Source organism: Pseudorasbora parva, chromosome 12 (genome assembly GCF_024679245.1).
Source record: "Pseudorasbora parva isolate DD20220531a chromosome 12, ASM2467924v1, whole genome shotgun sequence".
NCBI lineage: Eukaryota > Metazoa > Chordata > Actinopteri > Cypriniformes > Gobionidae > Pseudorasbora > Pseudorasbora parva.
In genome coordinates, this window is record NC_090183.1 from 3,366,281 (window position 1) to 3,388,275 (window position 21,995).

The window sequence follows — 21,995 nt, forward strand, 5'->3', positions numbered from 1 at the left end:
TCATCCAATCTACTCATGTTTTATTAAAAGGTAACAGGGAAATGACAGAATGGAATTACGTGTTCTTTGACCCTGATCTTCATTGACAGTCGTCCATGTGGGATCATTACGCTGTTAAAGGAATGCCGAAGCCCCAGAGCCATAATGAAATCCTCATCAAGCAAATGTCATGGAGAGGCAGCCGCTGACTAATGCAATGACAGATGCGCAAAAGAACAAGAGTGTGTATCGCTCCGAGCCAGTGTGTGCGCGCGCGTGTGTGTGTGTGTGTGTGTGTATGTGTGTGTGTGTGTGTGTGTGTGTGTGTATGTGTGTGTGTTTGTCCCCGTTTTGTCCTCGTTTTTAATTTAAAAGCACACAGACTCATTCCTCTGTCAACATTCCCTGGAGAACATTCCATGTATAATAGCATCATATTTTCAATGAATGAACTAATCGTGTTAATTGGATGTAGTTAATATAGAGATATTCATTTGGTGATAATAATTTTCATTCGATATTATGTTTTATATCAGTGTTATTATTTACTGTGTATGCTAATACAATGTTGTAGATTTTATTTTTTATATTTTCAGCATTCAGAATTTTTGTTTAGTAATTTTATATTTAGCTTTAATTCGTTTTTATTTCAGTAATTTTTGTACTTTAAATATAAACGTATCATTTATTTTATTGTAGTTTTATTAATATTAAGAATTCGCTTTTATCTGATTTCATAGTTTTCATGCTAGTTTTAGTTGTATATATTTTTTTGTAATTGAATTATGTGCTTTTGTATTATTATTATTATTATTATTATTATTATTATTATTATTATTATTATTATTATTATTATTGCTTTTTTAGGTTGAATTTGTTTTAAAGGTGTCATGAACTGGCTTTTTAATTTTTTTATACTGTTGTCTGAGGTCAACTAATGATATTTGTGTGTGTTTTTTTTTTTTTTTTACATTCAAAAACATTACAACCAATAAGAAATAGGCTATTTCTATTTTCAAGATACGGTGGCCCTCGCAGGACACAGGTTTCGTCACCTGAGACAGCAGAGAGTAGCTAGCACTCTGTAGAGCAGTTTGTCCCTTTAGGGCTACCGTAGAAACAATGTGGTGCAAAATGGCGACCTGTGGTGTGTGTAGATAGAAACGGCTCATTCTAAGGTAATAAAAACATAACAGTTCATTATGTAAGGAAACATGAAAACATATTTATGTATATTATATAGCATTTCTGTCAATAGATCCTCATAAATACTACACACTGCACCTTTACTAATTTACTAATTTTATTGGACCTTATTTTAAAGTGTTACTAACTTTTTTTATTTCTAATTAAATGATTTTCAATAGTTTTAATTGTAGTTTAGTACATAGCAACACTGTTCTATAGTATTTGATGCGTAGTGTCAGACTTGTGATGAACCTCCTGATAAAATCAACCGCACCGATTGCTATAATTGATTGTGCATTGAGACAAATCGAATCTCTCTACGTGGCAACAGAACATCAACAGACCAGAATGATTGTCTCTGAAACAAACACGGCTATCTGTGTTTCAGATCGAGGAAACCAAAATGATCTGGAGTAGAAACAAGCGTTCTGTGTTTTCATCCGTCATGAGAAAAACTCAACGTTTGTTTACTCGATCAGGGTTTGTTTGTGAACAATTATCAGCTTACATATCCATGTTATCTTTCTGATAGAAGGGATTCTGTCTACATGGATACTGAACGTACTGAATAAGAAAGAGATGTCAACCATCATGGGTAACCTGGAAGATGTTCTAAAATACAGTTTATAAAGTTGCATATAGATCATTAACTGTGAACTGCATATTGTTTTAATCGCCTTCATGTCCTTCCAACTTACATTTCTAGTGTTAAACACAAAAGGAAATTTTAAGCATGTGCACAGTGTTGTTTTTCAATGGAAATATGCATTGATTTTACAGTAAACAGTTAATAAAAACATATTTTTTTTCACCATTTATTGTCACAACCATCACAACTGGTTACCCTGTGTCACATGACCAGCAATGGCACGCGTTTGGATGAATATCGTTTACAATTTTGAGATCAGTAAGATTAAAAAAAAAAAAAAGTTTCTTCTGCTCATCAAGGCTACATTTATTTGATCAAAATACAGTAAAAACAGTAATATTGTCAAATATTATTTCAATTCAATTTTTCTATGTGAATACTTTATATAGTAAAGTGTAATGTATTCCTGTGATTAAAGCTAAGTTATAATCATTACTCCAGTCTTCAGTGTCACATGATCATTCTAATATAATAATAAAAAATAATAGATTTTTATTTATAACACACTTTTCATTCAGAAGAATCTCCAAGTGCTAAAATATAATAATATAGTGATATGATGATTTGCTGCTCAAGAAACATTTATGATTATTATCAATGTTGAAAACAGTTGTGCTGCTTCATATTTGTGTGGAAACCAGAATATGCATATCTTTTTTTTCAAGATTCTTATGAATGATGACAGTTCAAAAGAGCAGCATTTATTTTAAATAGAAATCTAGTGTACGTGTGAATTCAATATTGAGCATTACATGTACTGTACAAGGGATTATTTTGATTGAATGATCATTACATGTGGTTCAAAGCATCATATGACTACATAGTGCACATATTGTATTAACTATTGGTGCTTTTATTTCGTTACAAATCATTAACGTTCAGAAAACAGTAAATGTGACATTCTGCTAAACATCTCCTTTTGTGTCCCACTGTAGAAAGTAAGTCATACAGGTTTTGAATGTCATGAGGGTGAGTAAATTATATATTTTTTCACTATCCCTCGATTTATTTAGCTTTATTGACCGTTCTCATAAAGCTGTTGCCACTGTTTCATTAAAGCAACCCTTCATCTGTGTTGAAGAATGAGTTTTGAGCAGTTGTCACGGTTAGGTGGCTGTAGAAAGCACACAACAAAGAAGATCGGTTGACATATAATATATAAAATATATTGCTCTTTTAATATAAGAGAAAACGTATACAACACAAAAAAATAACCGAATGAACATAACAGAGTATGCTTACACATAGTAAATGAGGGAACTAAACAGGAACAGCCGGATAACTCGTACAGATATGGCACAGATGACTAAACAGAACAGAGACAGCAGTGTTGCATGCAAAGTATCGTGATTTATGTAATCAGATTACTTTTTTCAAGTAACTAGTAAAGTAACACATTACTTTTACATTTACAACAAAGTTACCTTTATAAATAATTAACGTTAGTGACTTATCCCATGTTATCCCATGTATTGTCTGACAGCTCTCCTGTCCCCATGTTGAGCGAGAGCAGAGACATTGTGCGTGTGTGAAAATAATGGGTATTGTAGTTCTAGACTAAGGGACAGATTTACTAAACAGAGCAAACGAAAGCGCAATCCCATAAAACCCGTCCACATCTTTTTAGATTTTAGAGATTCAAGCTTTTGTGATGTCACAAGTTTTAAAGGCTCCACCCACAACTGCAGACAGACTCCGCCCTATTCGAATAGACTCCGCCCTCAGTGAGCTGCACACAGTCTGCTGTGTTTATCTCCTCGCCAGAGCATTAACGTAAGACAATGTATTCTTATTAAAGCTGCTGAAGTTATTCAGTCGAGAGCAGTGAGTGATTTTCTGTTTTTCTTTCGTTTGATTCATTTTAACATCAGATAGAACAGTAGATACTGTATATTACACTGCTGTCTCTTTAATGCACAGATCTAATACACACATGCCATTTCTTTACTGGCTGTATACGTTCACAGACATAACGAACTGTGTGTATGTGAACTGTGTGTGTTTTTGACTTAACCTTGTGTGTATTTGGCAGTTTAAGAGCAATAAGACGTGAAAGAGAACTTAGTTTAATACTCACGGGACGCTCCGTCTGACACACAGCTTTCTGTGCACTCACCTCGGGTTTTTGGCGCTCAGAAAACAATATATAAGAATTTTAGACTGCTGGCTTTAAAGCGCATTCAGGTAATAAACTTTGATGATGATGATGATGATGATGATGATGATGATGATGATGATGATGATGATGATGATGATGATGATGATGAAGAACTGCAATGTCACGTGAGCTTGAGCACGATAGAGATGATCATCAAAACCAGACAGATGGGCGGGGAGAAGCAGCTCATTTGCATTTGAACATAGATGCATGTTTTCCCTTCCACTCTAAAACGGGCATTTACAGATCTTGTAAAAAGGGGCATAATAGTGTCTTTAAAAGTAAAAATAAACACTTTAAAAGTAATGTTCCCCAACATTGACTTATTGCTTTAATATCATGCTCCAATCAACTTTCGAGATGTCGATAAGCTGTTATTTGGTTGAAAAGGTGAAGTAGTTCACTGACCCTCGAGCACTGACGCTTCATCAGCATTGGATGAACGGCCTCTGTGCTGATGGTCCACGCTGTCGGGACCATACTGGATATTTCCAGCTTTAATCAACTGTGGCGACATCCACTTTGCAGTTCGATGAAACAACACAGCCAATTTACACCTTTTACACCCACAGCCAGACGCCCGCAGGAATCACATCACAGGCATGCACACTAATAAGGCCACTGAAGTTTGTGGCACGTCAATTAATTCTCTACGTTTCAGTGTCAATAACGGTGTAGCGTTTTCTCTTCAGTCATATGGTTGGGTTTAATATAGGCGAATGTTATAGGAATGTTCCGGGTTCAAAACAAGTTCAATGCTTACAGCCAAATGAACGTCAGCCTGATAGTCAGCACTCATCTGATATTGCTTAAATATTTCATTATATTACAGTAAATGTTTTACCAGTGCCAGATTCTTTTTTAGGGCACTTGAAGTGTGAAATGAACATATTTTTCCTGTCTGCTGCCATTGACATCATAGTCCAGGGCATGTGAAGGGCTTGAAATACTGGCTGAATTTGAAATAGTATTTTAATAATACTTTTTACTTGCAAATCTGTATGGTATAGATGTAATACAGTAAATGCGGTATGCCAATATGCTATTTCAAAATAAGCATGTGTGTGTTACTATTGCCATTAGCCAATCAGTGCTGATGCCGTTTTCCTGCAGATTAGTCACATGATATGACGCAGGTGATTGGCTCTAAAAACCTAAAACCTTTTTTTTATTTTTTATAATTAATCACTTGAAATAAAATTAAATGTTAAAATAAAATAGATGTATTTAGCTTAAAATAATCTAAGACTATCAACTTAAATGTACTTAAAACAACAACAACAACAACGACAATATAGACCTTTTTAAGCTAAAATTACAAAATCACACCAAAATAATTTGGTTGCTAAATCTAAATGTTGCTTAAATCAAAATACAAACAGAAAATACACAAAAACTATTACACAAATCTTAATTATTCACAGTCATATCCTAATTCTACACAGGCTTAATAGTAAAAACAATGATGTTTTATTAATAATTAACAACAACAAAAAAGAAAATAATAGTAAAAATAGTTAAATAAATAACATAAATAAAAATAAAAATAAATAGTAGTAAAAATAGTAAAAACAATTTATTTTAGTTCATAAATTACTATAAATAAATAAATAAATAAATAAATAAATAAATAAATAAATAAATAAATAAATACAACTTTAGATTTGAATAATGAATTATTAAATGTTGAAAGATTAATAAATGATGTAGAAGCACTGTTTACTCTTATTCCAAAAAATAGACATAATAAAAAAGTTAATTAAACCAAAAATATTAAAAAAAGAAGTTAAATTAAATTCAAATGAAAAAAAAAAAAAAAAAAATATATATATATATATATATATATATATATATATATATATATATATATATATATATATATATATATATATATATATATATATATATATATATATATATATATATATATATATATATATATATATATATATATATATATATATATATATATATATATATATGAACAAAAACTCTAATGGTATCTCAATGATAGAAACATAAGAGTGGCTCCAGGATTTCAGCGGTGTTAGTGGGCCAGTTATTGAGATTAATGGAAATGCTAATGGCTTTCTTTCTCCGGGTTTTACAAACCTCCTTCAGTTAAAGTGACTGTCAGTCTGTCAGATCGTGCGATAATGATGCGACTCCAAACAGAACGGAGGAGGAAGTACGACAGTATCTGCTGTAAGTAGTAATCTGCGATGGAAATGCATTTGGTGCATATTTGCATCCCTGCTGTGTGTGTGTAAAGTGTGTTATTTACATCATGCTGGGCTTATTTCATAGTTCATCATGTTTGCCAATGTGAGAGTTTCCAGGGAAAGCGCAAGACATAAAAATCCAACTGTCAGTCGCTTCATTCCAGGAATTCAGCAAGAGATGGCTTCACCAAAGACTCGGGGTGTGTAAGCGTGTCTGTTTGCCGCAGCATCAGAAGCAAGGAGCCGGCTTTTATGAAGACAGTACAAAAAGAGCCGACACACACGCTTCCCGATTCCCGTAGACTAGAGGAACTCAAAGCAGGACTGTCTGTGAAAGAGCCATTACAAAAACACATCAGTTATGTATCAGCGGGTTAAAGTCATCATGAAATGCCGTTCCCAACCCATTTCACTTCAGTAATATGACATTTTTCTGGGTGAAAGAGGATATTCAATCATGAAGATGTGTAGGATTTGATTTTATCCATTAGGAATTGATTGGATGAGCAAAGAGCCTCTGTCTGACAGGTGTGATAAGAGGCATTTTGACATCACGCCTATATATATATATATATATATATATATATATATATATATATATATATATATATATATATATATATATATATATATATATATATAGTGAAATAATAGATGTGGATATAGTAAAGTGTAATTTATTCCTGTGATCAAAGCTGAATTTATCATCATTACTCCAGTCTTCAGTGTCACTGATCCTTCACTAATTATCATCATATTATTATCAATGTTGTCCTGCTTCAGATTTTGTGAAAACTTTGGAATATAGAAAGTAAAAAAATATTTTTTTATAATTAATAAATAATAAATTTTACTCAGCAAGGATGCATTAAACTGATCAAAAGTGATAATTTATGTCACAAAAAGATGAATATTTTAAATAAAGGTTTTATATATATATATATATATATATATATATATATATATATATATATATACATCTTTTTGTGACATAAATTATCACTTTTGATCAGTTTAATGCATCCTTGCTGAGTAAAATTAATTTCCTTCAAACAAAATCGCTGACCCCAAATTTAAAACTTACATTTAAAATTGAAGACACCTAAATGTCTCAAGAGTTCGCAAAAGTACGTTTATATATAATTTTAAGAAGAGCACCAATGCATTTACATGTGCATTACTTCAGATCCTGATTATGTATTTATGCATTCTGTTGTGCGCAGGTGTGAATCACAGTGCTAATTGTGAGCTTAATATCCCATACACACACCAGCTGTTATGATCCACTGTGTACACACACACACACACACACACACACACACACACACATACACACACACACACACGTTGTTCTACCAGTTTACCCACAGTGACCCACTCAATGTAATCTGCTCTCTAAATGTTTACTGACAGATTGGAGTCTTAGAGATGTGTTTTGCATCAAGGCCTTCCCTGTGATATCCTCACTGCCGCAGAGAATACACGCAAAGCCTGCTGGGAGCGTCATGCATTGTCTGCCCATTCGCCAAAGACTCGATGGTGCGTTATTGAAGGTAAGTGAGGGGTGATTTTACACCAGACACAGTCCAGTCCAGCAACCTTTTAGATGCTTTTTGGGGTGAGAAAAAAAGCACAGTTTGTGTGTGTGTCCCTTTACATTCATGGGCTGGTGCTTCTGACCCCCTTTCAAGAATTATTTCAAAAAATAAAACAGAGAATTAATTTATATATAGACAGTATATGGAAATTGTATAAAAATTATAATTTATAAAAATGACCTGTTCAAAAGTTACATGTTGAAAACTTTTGTACAGGATGAAGATGTCCACATTTTTCTTTGTTTATATATATTTTCTTTTCTTTTTTCTTTTCATTTAGTACTGCCCTTTGGAAGCAACAGTCTGCTGTTTACGTGTTTCCAGGAAGATTTAGTTTCATTCTAGCCTGGTCCTACCAGACTTTGTACATTTAATTTGTACAGAGAGTCCGTTGACAAGCGTTAAAGGGTTAATTCAGCGATTAGCATATGGTTTTGTATCAGTAGAAACCCTGGAGTATATTCAAATAATTGTGCTTTCCCCCCTCATATCCCCCTGAGATGAGAGATTTATGCATTTGAGTTCTGGAAAAATTCCTCCTATGCAGAAATTGACGATATTTGCATTATAGGAGGAATGTTTGGCCAAAGCCTAAAGACTACAGCCAGCAGAGGGAGCCATTTCCGCATGTTTTGAACTCGAGCATGAGGATGGAGATCACACTCACAGCACAGCTCAGCTACAGGCACTCATTTAAATGGAGCTATGGTGAGCAATGTAAGTCTTTTAACTTCTCAAATTAATTTAAATGAAAGTTAAGCTTGCAAAGGCATGAACTGAAACGCGCCACCTCAGCTCTCATCACGAGAGCTCATCAGCTCATTTATCTCACTCCTGCAGTTAGTGCTCAGTGCAGGTGACTCACTCATTATATTGAACACACACGTTCAGTTTTTAATTGTAGTGTCTTCTCTAACTCCGTCACAGTGATTCAGTAGCGGTGGCTTTGGGAATGCCCTCACAGGGCAGCGAAGCATTCTGGGAATTGTCGTCTTTCATCCCCATGAGACAAACATACATTTTCTGTCTTTTCTCAGTCTAGAAGGCACCAAATAAAAAAATAATTTCACATTTCTACTACATTGATGACCCAGTTTAAATACAGATTCATCTTCCCAGCGCTGAAGTACCCCTTTAACTTCCTTAAAGACGGGTACTCTGTTGAAGTTTACAACTGTTGGATCTGCCGTAACCAATCGCTAACATTTGGTCGTGACCAGAGCTTGACATTAACACCCACCAACCAGCCAAATGCAGGTGGATTTCAGCAGTGCGTGATGCATTCACTCCTAGACATATTGGCGAGTTGAATTTTATATATACAGTAATATACTGTATACATTTTTCAATTTAAGTCTTTTAAAAAGGCATTTAAAATAGTAAACTAACTTCAATGTCATTATCATATAGCCTAGAAATCTAGACGCACCCTAGCGGCAGCAAATTTAATTTGCCCGCAAGTGTCGTCTAGCAACTCTCAATACACGTCTGAGCTGTATTCCTTAGAATCTGGACGGCCCAATCACATCGTGTACAGAGTCAGCGGGCGGGGCCATAGTGACGACGGCCGAGTTGCGTTTGCGTGATTCTAGTAAACACAGAAACTGGCGAACGGCGGCGGTCTTTCGAATCAGCTTTGACCGCGACTCTGGAAGACTTGGAGTTAAGCTTTTCTCTGAGAAAAGAACAAAGAACGGCACTGAAGTCATTCTTAAAAAGGGAAGATGTGTTCGGAGTTTAGCCGACCGGATACGGCGAATGTTTAATCAGTCAGTGAGCTCTGTTTCACCTTCATGTTGCTCTGGTTGGTTGTAGCGCTATCCTATCGCGTGCAGAGGGAGTTTGAAAGACAACCGTTTATCTGCCCCTCGGATTGAGTCCTGTCTATGGTGAGTTTCCAGACCAAACATCTTGATGTGGGTCTGGCTTGTCAGGCTAGTTATCATGCATATCAATACGGAAATATCTGAAAGGCTACCAGTACTCATTTTCCATTACACTGGCAGAAACTTAGCAATGGACTGAACTGGAACGCCCTAAGCCCTTGATCAATTGGAATCCACTATGGAGTGTATTCATTATTTATTATTTTTTTCCTTTACGGAATTGTTTAATGCAATATTATATATGTATATAGGTGTTTTTGGGTTGTTTTAAATGTTTTTAAAAATGTAAAATTTTATAGAATTGTTTGTGGTGGGGTAAATTAAATGCGATTATGCGGTGACGTCACAATTGCATTGCATTATGGTATATGAAGCTGCCTGAAGTATACATATGAAGTAGACTCGTTCCCTTGGTCAAAATCAAGGGAGCAAGGATCTGTCCATATAAACTTGTTCACAAAGTGGAACGCACTTCAAAATGGCGGCGTGGATTCCCCCGAGGGGAAGTGCTTAGGGAAGTTTGCAAGTGCGTGTCTAATATTGAAGTGGAACGCAGCATTAGTCCTCGACATCTAGCTCAATTTTATATTGTACACACCCCCTGCACTCCTTGTCTGTTGTTAATTGTTATATTAATGTGTGTGTAGTGTTCTGATTCTGTTTATTTATTTAAACCAATTTTTTTTTTTAATCCCTGGATCTCCTTTTCTCTGCTTCACCACACACCCATAACACCAGGCTAGCTCTTTTCCTCTATCCCTGTTTCTTTATCCAAGCACCCCATCACTCTACCTCTGCTGGGCTCTTTTCAAACTATATTTCCATGTTTTGAACTGCGGTTCATTCCAGTGTTCATAATGTTCCTGTTTGCATGTCCCATTCCTTAAAATTGGTTTTAGCAAGAAGTTTAGATGTCAATACTGCCTCAGTGGCCACTCCATCCCTGCCAGACCTGTATTTTTATGCAGACTGTGCCGTCAGACTCGGGTCGGCAGCAATGGTTTAAGTGTCAGAACGCAATAAGTCAGTTGGCGATGGACATAGTTTGATGATGGCAGAAGCAGAAAGTGTCCAGCCAGCACTCTGAAATTCAGGTTCCCATCCACAATGAACGCCCTCAAGATTTATTGTCAAATTAATGGAATTCCCTACACACTAAACCTCGGTGGGTGGAGGGATGTAAGCACATCTGTGGCTGGAAGTGCAGACGCTGCAAAATCATAAAACTAAATGTTTCATCGGCAACAGAGACACGTGTACATTTGTTCACAGTCGTGCATCAGTGAAATATCAGCGCAAGTAACCTGGATCGATACAGCCTAGAGGCCTGCGCTAGTAGCATTACACTTGATGTATTAGCTCAGGGTTTTTATATTCAGCATGTGTAAAATTAGCAAATGACTGTGATTAATTGAGGTTTGTATAAAAGAGTGAGGTGTTGGTTACAGTGTTATTTTAGTAACATTGATCCACTATTGTAGCTAAACAAAAATTGCTAAATTAAACAAAATTATTACAAATGTAGCTGCAATTTTGTTTCACTTTGTTGTGCAGTTTGGGTTTTTGTCATTATTGTAACTTTTTTTTTAGTTTTGTTCTAGGCGTTTGATCATTTATTTGGTTTTATTTGGTTATTTTTGTACTGCAACTCTAAAGGGATCATATAATGCCCCTTTTCACAAGATAATAAATTAGTCTAATGCCCCCGGTGTCTAAATCTTTTTAGCTCCAAATACCACAAAGATCATTTTTATAGCATATTAAAATTGCCATTTTTGGGGGGTGAGCAAAAACATGCCCTTTTTTTGTATTCCCCTGTAAAAGCAAATTAACTAGTGCTCCCAGTCCCGTCAATAAGAGGAAGGAGCTTCAAAAGCTCATGAAACAACAAAACATGTTTTTGTTGTTGAGCTATGATGGATTGAGCCATGATGTCTACAGTGCCAGAGAATATCTGCAGAAAAGATTCATTTAGTTTAATTACGATTATAACTTAAGTAGCCACTTTACTGATTAAGTTTATTGTACATCACACAAAAGATACATTTTCACTCCAGAAAATCACAGTAAAAACACAAACCGTGCACATTAAAGTCTTTTAGATTAAATCCATTAACTCTCGAGACAATGGTGGACAGTTAATACGGCAGAGTCCTTCAATACTCGTAATATTGCCCACAACCCATTGCGCTTTGGAGGAGGATTCAGTTCAGAACTACAAACACGAGTAATAAGAGTAAAAAAAGAAATCTACAAAACATGGTGGATATGCGCCATTATGACGGTGAGAGGTCTAAATAAAGGTGTGGGACTAATAATGAACTTAACCTGATAAAAAAGATTTGTTTGGCCATTAACTTTTAAATGCATCAATATGCATTAATATAAGGAGAGTCTCTGCATGAAAGACCCGCAACTGCACAAAATGTGCAGGATTTTAACCGTGAGAAGTTATTGACAGGCCAGTTTAAGGTGACAGGATGCGACAGAGAGCAAAGACGCGACTGTATGACAGTATGATAGTATGTTGCCAAGCTTGTCTGCTCTTTTGCTACAGTCAAACGCATGTACTTTTTCTTCCACAAAAAGAGTACATATTTTAGGGCATAAGTAGATGATGTGGGACAGCGCATGATTGCTACTGCTAATGATTTATGTGAATTATAAAAGTGTTGGGTGGATTTTTACCATTATACGGTAGTTATACTGCTCACACATTTCTCTTTAAACAGCATGTAAAAGTTCATTTTCATCTATCATCTCATTTATACAAAAAGAGAAATGTTGACAATAGCTAAAATAAAATGTTTTAACAAATGATGTTTCTTAAAAAACTAAGTTCGGGAGAAGCACGTGCAAATGATCTACCTAATCATGATGTCATTCCAACCAGCTGTCAACAATCAGTAATCATCATGTCTACCAATCAGCTCAAGTAGAGGATCACATAAATAGCCAGTCAACTCACCAATGTTCCTTGACAAAGTTTGCAGCATTCTGGCAGGTCACTTTTTCTACCCACGCTGTCAACATGGCTCCACACGCTGCTCGAAGCTATGCTACAATGCTAAAAAACTTTCCTTACAAATTCCTAAGCTACCTAAAGCCCCTTTTGGCCGATTTTCATCAGCATTCTTTCAAACCAATGGCTCCTCAACATCACGTTAAAAGAATTCCTGTTTTTTCCAAAGTGTAATGTGGTCTTTGCCACAATTCAATCAATGAGGAGTCAATTGTTTGAGCAGCGCTCAGACACTGTAAAGAGTGCACACTGCACAGACTTGCAGCAGGACAGCTACAACAGCTCCTGTCCCAAGAAATAGAAATGTATCTTAAATAACATAGTTCCGGCACGCATCAAGCTTTGTTGTGATCTTGCTGTCTCTGTGTACAACAGACAGAAACTTGTCACACACAAAGTGCATTTGCCGTGGTGATAAACAATAAATTTACTCGCTCGCAAAGCGAATGAATGTATCGTGAGGCTAAGTAACTTAAATGTTGACAATACAGCATAATGATTATTTAAGCCATCTTATATTTTGGAGACAGAAACATACATCACATCTTCCTAATTGTGATTAAACTTTTGAATGTGGCGCCGTGTTGCGTTCAGAATATTACAGTTTCAGAGCATTTACAATCAATGTATGGCGCCAAGTTCTTATGAACCAGGACTGTTTTCTTTATTGTGATTATATTGTAATGTTGTATGCTAAATTTAATAAGAGTTGGACCCAAATGGGTCTCTTTCAAAATAAGAGTCCCATTATGGTTTTACAAACATGCTTTTCCATTTTGTTCCATCTAACTTTTTCTCCACCACAGAAGCAGTGATGTTCCATCTTCTCCCATAGGAGCTCAGTTTCTCTGGCTAATTTCTCCTCTGCCATAACAGTGCTATTCTCTCTGCTCCCACAGGAGCTCAGTTTTCTGGCTAATCTTTTTCTCCTCCGCGCCACAGCAGCGCTGTTATCTCTGCTCCCGCAGGAGCTCAGTTTCTCCGGCTATTTTTCTCCTGTGCCACAGCAGTGCTGTTCTTTCTGCTCCCACAGGAGCCCAGTTTCTCTGGCTAATTTCGCCAGTATCCATAACAGTGTGTTTCCTTTTGTTCCCACAGGAGCTCAGTTTCTCTGGCTAATTCCTCCAGTGTCCATAACAGTGTGCTTCCTTCTGCTCCCACAGGAGCCCGGTTTCTCTGGCTAATTTCGCCAGTATCCATAACAGTGTGTTTCCTTTTGTTCCCACAGGAGCTCAGTTTCTCTGGCTAATTCCTCCAGTGTCCATAACAGTGTGCTTCCTTCTGCTCCCACAGGAGCCCGGTTTCTCTGGCTAATTTCGCCAGTATCCATAACAGTGTGTTTCCTTTTGCTCCCACAGGAGCTCAGTTTCTCTGGCTAATTCCTCCAGTGTCCATAACAGTGTGCTTCCTTCTGCTCCCACAGGAGCTCAGTTTTTCGGGCTAACCGTTTTTCCACTGCTCCCACAGGAGCTCAGTTTTTCTGGCTAACCGTTTCTCCACTGCTCCCACAGGAGCTCAGTTTTTCTGGCTAACCGTTTCTCCACTGCTGCAAGCAGTGCAGTTCCCTCTGCTCCCACAGGAGCTCGGTTTCTCTGGCTAACCGTTTCTCCACTGCTCCCACAGGAGCTCAGTTTTTCTGGCTAACCGTTTCTCCACTGCTGCAAGCAGTGCAGTTCCCTCTGCTCCCACAGGAGCTCGGTTTCTCTGGCTAACCGTTTCTCCACTGCTCCCACAGGAGCTCAGTTTTTCTGGCTAACCGTTTCTCCACTGCTGCAAGCAGTGCAGTTCCCTCTGCTCCCACAGGAGCTCGGTTTCTCTGGCTAACCGTTTCTCCACTGCCAAAACAGTGTTTGTTCTTTATGCTTCCGCAGGAGCTGAAGAAAATTGGTCCTACCCATTGCAATGTTTGAGAATGAAATTTATCCATCTGACGAAGATCCTCTAGAGCATTCCACAGCTGCAAGGAGCACCACAACCCAACAAGACACCGTGACTGAATCTCCAGCAACACAGCGTGGCCGTCGGCCCAGCCGAGCCACATCCCGTACACCGAGACGCAGAGGCTTGCCATCGCCTCCACCTTCAAGACATCCACCATCTCCAGCTTCCTCCTACTCCTCAGTACAACCTACGATTCCAGCAATAGAGAAATGGACCGTACTAGGGTTAAGACAAGTGCTAATCAGTGTCGAGGATAATTTTTCCAGAAGAATTAATAAAGCCAAATTATACAACCTGTACGTGTCACTTCAAGCAGCTTCTCCATCTCCAAAATCCACTCCACCTTCCAAAACTACAAACAGATCAAGGAAACATAAGGATCCGAACTCACGCTCTCAAAAGACCCCTTCTCCCACAGAATTGGTTCTTCCTCGAGCACCAGGCCACTGCAGCAGGCCCTCAGCTAGCCCGGGCCGCGCCCCAGTTCCAGCCACCGCTGCCATCATCGCCGCCACCCAGCCCAACTCATCTCTCTGCTCCGCCGAGCCAGAGACCGTGGGTGTTTTCCAGCATTGCACCCCAGGTTACAATACCAGTTTCCTCTGCCCCAGGCAATCCTTTAAGCGTAAGTACGCTTCCGCCAGCAGCTCAAGCTTTGTATCACAGCCTTTTCCTGTCACTTTTTCTAACCCCTTCCCTTGGCCTGCAGCCCCACCATCAAACTCTAGCGCGAGGCTGCCTCCGCTAGCGGTGCAGGCCCAGCTGCTTTTTGTCCTCCTTAGCTTTCCTCTTTCCCCTTTTTCCCATTCCTTCTTTGTCGGGGACCGACTGAAACGAGAGGTTGCCTCCGCAAGCGGTTTTCGGCCCCTGGTTTTCTATCCACCTAACACTTTTTCCCAAACTAGTGCTCCATTCACTCTGTTTTCTGCAACACAGATGCCCTTCCCGCCGAATTCTACAGCCTTGGAACTGCCCCCTGTCGCCAGCAACATTAGAGCACAGATCCTCACAGAAATTCAGGCTGTTGGCGCCAGAGGCGGACCCATTCCCATTCCCAACCCCAGTACCAAAGTATTGAGAGCTAATATTCCCATAAACCACCCATTGAGACCCCTCATTGACGCTTCTCTCAATTCCATCCTTCAAGCTATTTCCCCCAGAACCCTTCAATCCTACCTAACTGCATGGAAGTGTTTCAAGTCTTTTCACTCCATATACAAGCTGAATTTTCCAGATTATTCTTCGCTTACCATCACTTCATTCATATCTTATCTCAACAGCACCAAGAACCTCCAAGTCAGCTCCATCAAGGGTTATCTAAGCGGAATTCAATTTTTTCACAAACTTGCTTTTGGTCTGCCCTCTCCAGAAATATCCAATTCACAAACATCCATGCTCATCAAAGGCATCCAAAAGACTCAACCCACCCACCCAGACGCCAGACAACCAATAACTCTAGATATACTTACCAAATGTATCTCCACCCTCCGCCGAGGATACCACTCCACCAATACTGCCCGCACTCTGGATGCAATGTTCATATTGGCTTTCTTCGGTTTTCTCAGAAGCTCAGAAATTACCATCACATCCACCTTCAACCCAAAGCTTCATCCTACAATTTCAGACCTAGCAGTGCTAGATAACGAAACAATCTCTTACTTCATCAAACAAAGCAAGACGGACCAAATGAAAAAAGGGCATTCCATTTACATTTTCAACCTTCCATCACCAATCCAGCCGTATCAATCCCTTTTAGCCTACCTTCATTTCAGAAGTTCGCAGACTAAACTTTTCTCTGAACCACTCTTCACAGACGATACTAACCGCCCCGTCACACGTTTCTGGTTCCAAAAACACCTCAAGTCTATACTGATTCTATCCGGCATCTCAGCAGACAACTTTTCTAGCCATTCATTCCGCATAGGTGCAGCAACCACAGCTGCTCAAAAAGGTCTCTCCCAGCACCAGATCCAAAAACTTGGTTGCTGGTCGTCAGAGGCTTTCAAGAGCTACATCCGCTCCAATCGCTCCCACATCAAAGAAGCCCAACAGACCCTCATCAGCTAAAATTGTTTCAGCTTCAGCCTTTTTCCATACACTCAATCCTACAGGACCACCACATCCGCTCCATTTCAACATCACCAAATTCACTAAGTGAATCAATAATATTCACTGCCGTAGCAGCATCTCTCCAGTTACTCCCGCAGGAACCCACCTCAAATTTCCACTGCCGCAGCAGTGTTATCTCCTTCGCTCAAACAGAAGCTCAGTTTTTCCATCCAGCCGGCTCTCACTGCCACAGCAGTGTTATCTCCTCCGCTCTAACAGAAGCTCAGTATTCCCCATCGAGCTGGCTGTCACTGCCGCAGCAACGCTATCTCCTCTGCTCTAACAGAAGTTCAGGATTCTCCATCCAGCTGGCTGTCACCGCCGCAGCAGTGTTAACTCCGCTCAAACAGAAGCTCAGGATTCTCCATCCAGCTGGCTCCCACTGCCGCAGCAGTGTTAACTCCTCCGCTCCAATAGAAGCTCAGTATTCCCCATCCAGCTGGCTGTCACTGCCGCAGCAGTGTTATCTCCTCCGCTCAAACAGAAGCTCAGTTTTTCCATCCAGCCGGCTCTCACTGCCACAGCAGTGTTATCTCCTCCGCTCTAACAGAAGCTCAGTATTCCCCATCGAGCTGGCTGTCACTGCCGCAGCAACGCTATCTCCTCTGCTCTAACAGAAGTTCAGGATTCTCCATCCAGCTGGCTGTCACCGCCGCAGCAGTGTTAACTCCGCTCAAACAGAAGCTCAGGATTCTCCATCCAGCTGGCTCCCACTGCCGCAGCAGTGTTACCTCCTCCCCTCTAACAGAAGCTCAGGATTCTCCATCCAGCTGGCTGTCACTGCCACAGCAGTGTTATCTCCTCCGCTCCAATAGAAGCTCAGTATTCCCCATCCAGCTGGCTGTCACTGCCGCAGCAGTGTTATCTCCTCCGCTCAAACAGAAACTCAGGATTCTCCATCCAGCTGGCTCTCACTGCCGCAGCAGTGTTACCTCCTCCCCTCTAACAGAAGCTCAGGATTCTCCATCCAGCTGGCTGTCACTGCCACAGCAGTGTTATCTCCTCCGCTCCAATAGAAGCTCCGTATTCCCCATCCAGCGGGCTCTCACTGCCGCAGCAGTGTTATCTCCTCCGCTCTAACAGAAGCTCAGGACTCTCCATCCAGCTGGCTGTCACTGCCGCAGCAGTGTTATCCCCTCCGCTCTAACAGAAGCTCCGTATTCTCCATCCAGCCAGCTGTCACTGCCGCAGCAGTGTTATCTCCTCCACTCCAATAGAATCTCAGTATTCCCCCATCCAGCTGGCTCTCACGGCCGCAGCAGTATCTCCTCCTCAGTTCTAACAGAAGCTAAGCTTTCCATCCAGCTGGTTCTCACTGCCGCAGCAACGTTATCTCCTCCGCTCTAACAAAAGCTCCGTATTCTCCATCCAGCTGGCTGTCACTGCCGCAGCAGTGTTATCTCCTCCGCTCTAACAGAAGCTCCGTATTCTCCATCCAGCCGGCTGTCACTGCCGCAGCAGTGTTATCTCCTCCGCTCCAATAGAATCTCAGGATTCCCCATCCAGCTGGCTCTCACTGCCGCAGCAGTATCTCCTCCGTTCAAACAGAAGCTAAGCTTTTCCATCCAGCTGGTTCTCACTGCCGCAGCAGTGTTATCTCATTCGCTCCAGCAGAAGCCCAGTTTCTCCAACCGACTTTTACTGCAAACAGTGTCATCTCCTCCGCTCCAACAGAAGCCAGTTCCTCCACCCAAAGCCTCCACTACCACAGCAGTGATACCGCCTCAGCTCCCGCAAGAGTTCCGTTTTTCCATTCAACTTGCTCGCACTGCCGCAGCAGTGATCTCTCCATATTTCCGCAGGAGTTGAGGTTCTACTTCCAACCCGGGGGTTTCAAAAAAACAAGTTAAAACGGCTCGTCCCCACGGCTGCAGCAGTATCGACAACTCCGCTCTCGCAAAGCCAGATACTCCACCGAAACTCGTTTCAATACCACAGCAATGTCGCCATCTCCTTTCCCACAGGAGCCCAATCGTCCATACAAATGGTTCGTTTGGATAGTTGGAAAGCAAGTTGAAACGTCTCGTATCTTTGCTGCAGCAGTTACAGTCAATTCCGCTCCCGCAGGAGCTCTGATACGCCCTTCCAAAACCCGTTCCACTGTCTCAGCAGTCTCACCGTTCCCTTACAGAGAGCCTAATTCTCTGTACAACTGGGTCTTCGGATAGTTTGGGAAAGCAGATTCAAAGGGCTCATCTCCACTGCCAGCAGTATCACCAACCTCACTCCTGCAGGAGTTCTGTTCCTCCATCCAAACTAGTCCCACCACCACAGCAGTGTCATCTTCTCAACTCCTACAGGAGCCTAATTCTCTGTACAGCCAGCCCATTGGATACGTTCGAAAGCATGCTGAAACAGCTCGTCTCCACTGCCACAGCACTGCTATCTCCTCCCGCCTACAAGCAACCACCCCCAGCTGACTACCAACGAGTTTCACCCGTCTGATACCACGACCACCAAAACCTCAGAAAATAATGATCAAAGATCTCCCGATCCAGTAACTAACCCCCCTTCGATCGGCACAGCACCAGTTCATGCTCTGCAACTTTTGGGGGGGGGCATCAACATCATTTACTGGCTGCTGTCCTATGCTAGTAGCAATTTTTTGGGGGAGTACTCTGGGTTCGGGCCAAATACCGAGCTCGGAGCCCTCTCCTCGGACAGCACGCCAAATACGCATACTATTTATTCTATCTGAATTATTTGTAAGTGTGAACTCGTGAAATGATGTTTCTTAAAAAACTAAGTTCGGGAGAAGCACGTGCAAATGATCTACCTAATCATGATGTCATTCCAACCAGCTGTCAACAATCAGTAATCATCATGTCTACCAATCAGCTCAAGTAGAGGATCACATAAATAGCCAGTCAACTCACCAATGTTCCTTGACAAAGTTTGCAGCATCCCTCCACCACCCCTTCTACCTCACACGCACCTGGTTAACTTTCCTAACCAGAGATACGGGGGGAGTACTCTGGGTTCGGGCCAAATACCGAGCTCGGAGCCCTCTCCTCGGACAGCACGCCAAATACGCATACTATTTATTCTATCTGAATTATTTGTAAGTGTGAACTCGTGAAATAAAATTACAATTTTAAGTAATGAAAATGTAAATTTGAACAATAATGTTATAGTCGTCATAGACGTTTTATAGGGTGTTTTATATGGCTTTTTGGAGGAGTGTTTATTGTCATTTTCTGTATTTCATACACTTGTTGTCAAGCTTATGAATTGTTCATTGGTTCTCACACCTGTTCCTCGACATTAGTTCTCTCAGGATCTGTTTAGTCAGGTCATTGTCTGGTGTTGTTTGTGTTTCATGCACACTTTTACATTGCCTTCACTTGTTTGGATTATCTTCGTGTTGGATTATACTTAGTTAAAGTGGCATTTTAGATCCGCTTCGCCTCACCCCGTCTTCATCCTCAGCCCATCTGGGGTACTATATCTTGCTCTTAAGTTTATCACCCTCGCCCGTGAAGGGCTATCTTATTGGAATATACCACTCGTTTCTGTCAGCTAGCCCTCATTTTACTGGGCTGGAGCGAATTATTATCCCCTGCTGGAATTACCTGATATTAGTGAAGGAACATGGATGGACAAGGGAAGCCTTTGTCCGGTGTCTGAAGTGTTCATATCCCTTGATGATTGTGTCACTCACAACCACTGCAGAAAATGAGCACGAGTGACAAATTACGGCAACTCGATGAAAACCCAACTACTTACCCTGGCCATTTATACCTAAAGGCGCCCTTTACCCCTGATATCAGGCAGAAGCAGAATGAACATGGCTTGAAAGGAACAAATAGTAATGATTGGTGTAAATGCATAGCATGTATAGATTGAGCATGTTTTGCTTTACGGACTCTAACTTTAGCTCTCTAAACAAAGAGCTTTGAGGTTTTTCAGCAGAACTTCTTCTGGTATAAATATGTGAAGTAGAGTCCAGGTCTTGTCGACAATTGCTTATCTTAATCATGAATTCCAGTCACTCAAGACGGACACCTCTTGAACAATAGCCTTATCTGAGCGAGTGGAGTGGGATAATGCTGCTTCCTCGCTGGAAAATTCACACGTGTTCTTAAATTAAAGTGAATTCCCCCTAATCCAGCTCATCTGCACTCAACTGCCGAGACCGTATTCAAGTCCGGTACCCGGAAACACGGTCTACACTTGTCTTTTTTTAATTAAAATAAACAGTATATAATAGCTTTTTCTGCTTTAGTGAATGCAATTGAGATAGGGCTAAGTGTGGCATTGTGATGGGCACACAAATGGAAGAGTGGAGAGGCAGACAGAATCCGAGAGGAAAGTCCAGGTCTCAATAGACTTTAGTCTAGTGAGTAGATTTCATTTCGTTTTTATGTATATACTATTTTAGTGTTTATTAGTATTGTGAATAAGCTTTTATTTTATACACTGTAAAAATATATATGTATAATCAAAATCATGGAAACATTTTTTTCCCATTATTTAATAATTGAATATGTTATGATTCAACTATACACCTTTTTTATTAACTATGTTGAAATGACTTGTGCAGACAATGTGATTCTACTTAAACACACCAACTTGTTTTGATGTTGAATTATGTATGCAAAATATACAGTGTATTTCCAGCTTTCATTTTAATTTTAATTGAACCCTTTTACACATAATCACAGTGGATATCTACAGTGGTCAAGAAGCCATTTTCTTGCTTATATTTGGGTTTTGATGATCATTCTATATGTTCACAGCCCCCAAAAGGCAGGCCGTTGTATTTACCATATGTGGAATCATTTTTTCTCCAAGTCATTGTCAATTTTTTCTTTCTCTCTAAATGAATAATCTGTCCACTAAATTGGACATGCATTACTAGTTATATCTCAGCTACAATTCATACTACTGTGACTAACTGTGCTGCAGTAACTTTTTTTGGCTGTGAATAAATATATTTGTAATTTGTATTTACGAGTTGAACAATTTGAGTGTAATTGGCAGTTACAAAAAGTAATCTGATTTACATTAGATTTAGATTATAATGCTCATTAGATCAAAAAAGCAATCTGATTACACATTTCACATTACTTGTAATGCTTTCTCATTACATCAAAAAAGTAATCTGATTACTTGCAGGAACACATTCTGACTGAGGCTATCATAATCCATGCATGACGTTTTAGTAATTTTGTTATATTCTGTTGATGTTTTTATAATTATATTTAGCTTTAATTTGTTTTATTTTATAATTTAGTCCTTCA

General features: G+C 39.8%; 1 protein-coding gene across 1 annotated transcript; it reads left to right on the forward strand.

The window, feature by feature from the left end:
• The first annotated feature begins 14,604 nt into the window (after positions 1-14,604).
• On the forward strand, positions 14,605-16,710 carry LOC137093759 (uncharacterized). The gene has a single exon (XM_067458604.1). It carries the CDS (start codon positions 14,605-14,607, stop codon positions 16,708-16,710), a length of 2,106 nt encoding a protein of 701 aa, XP_067314705.1.
• Positions 16,711-21,995: the final 5,285 nt, after the last annotated feature.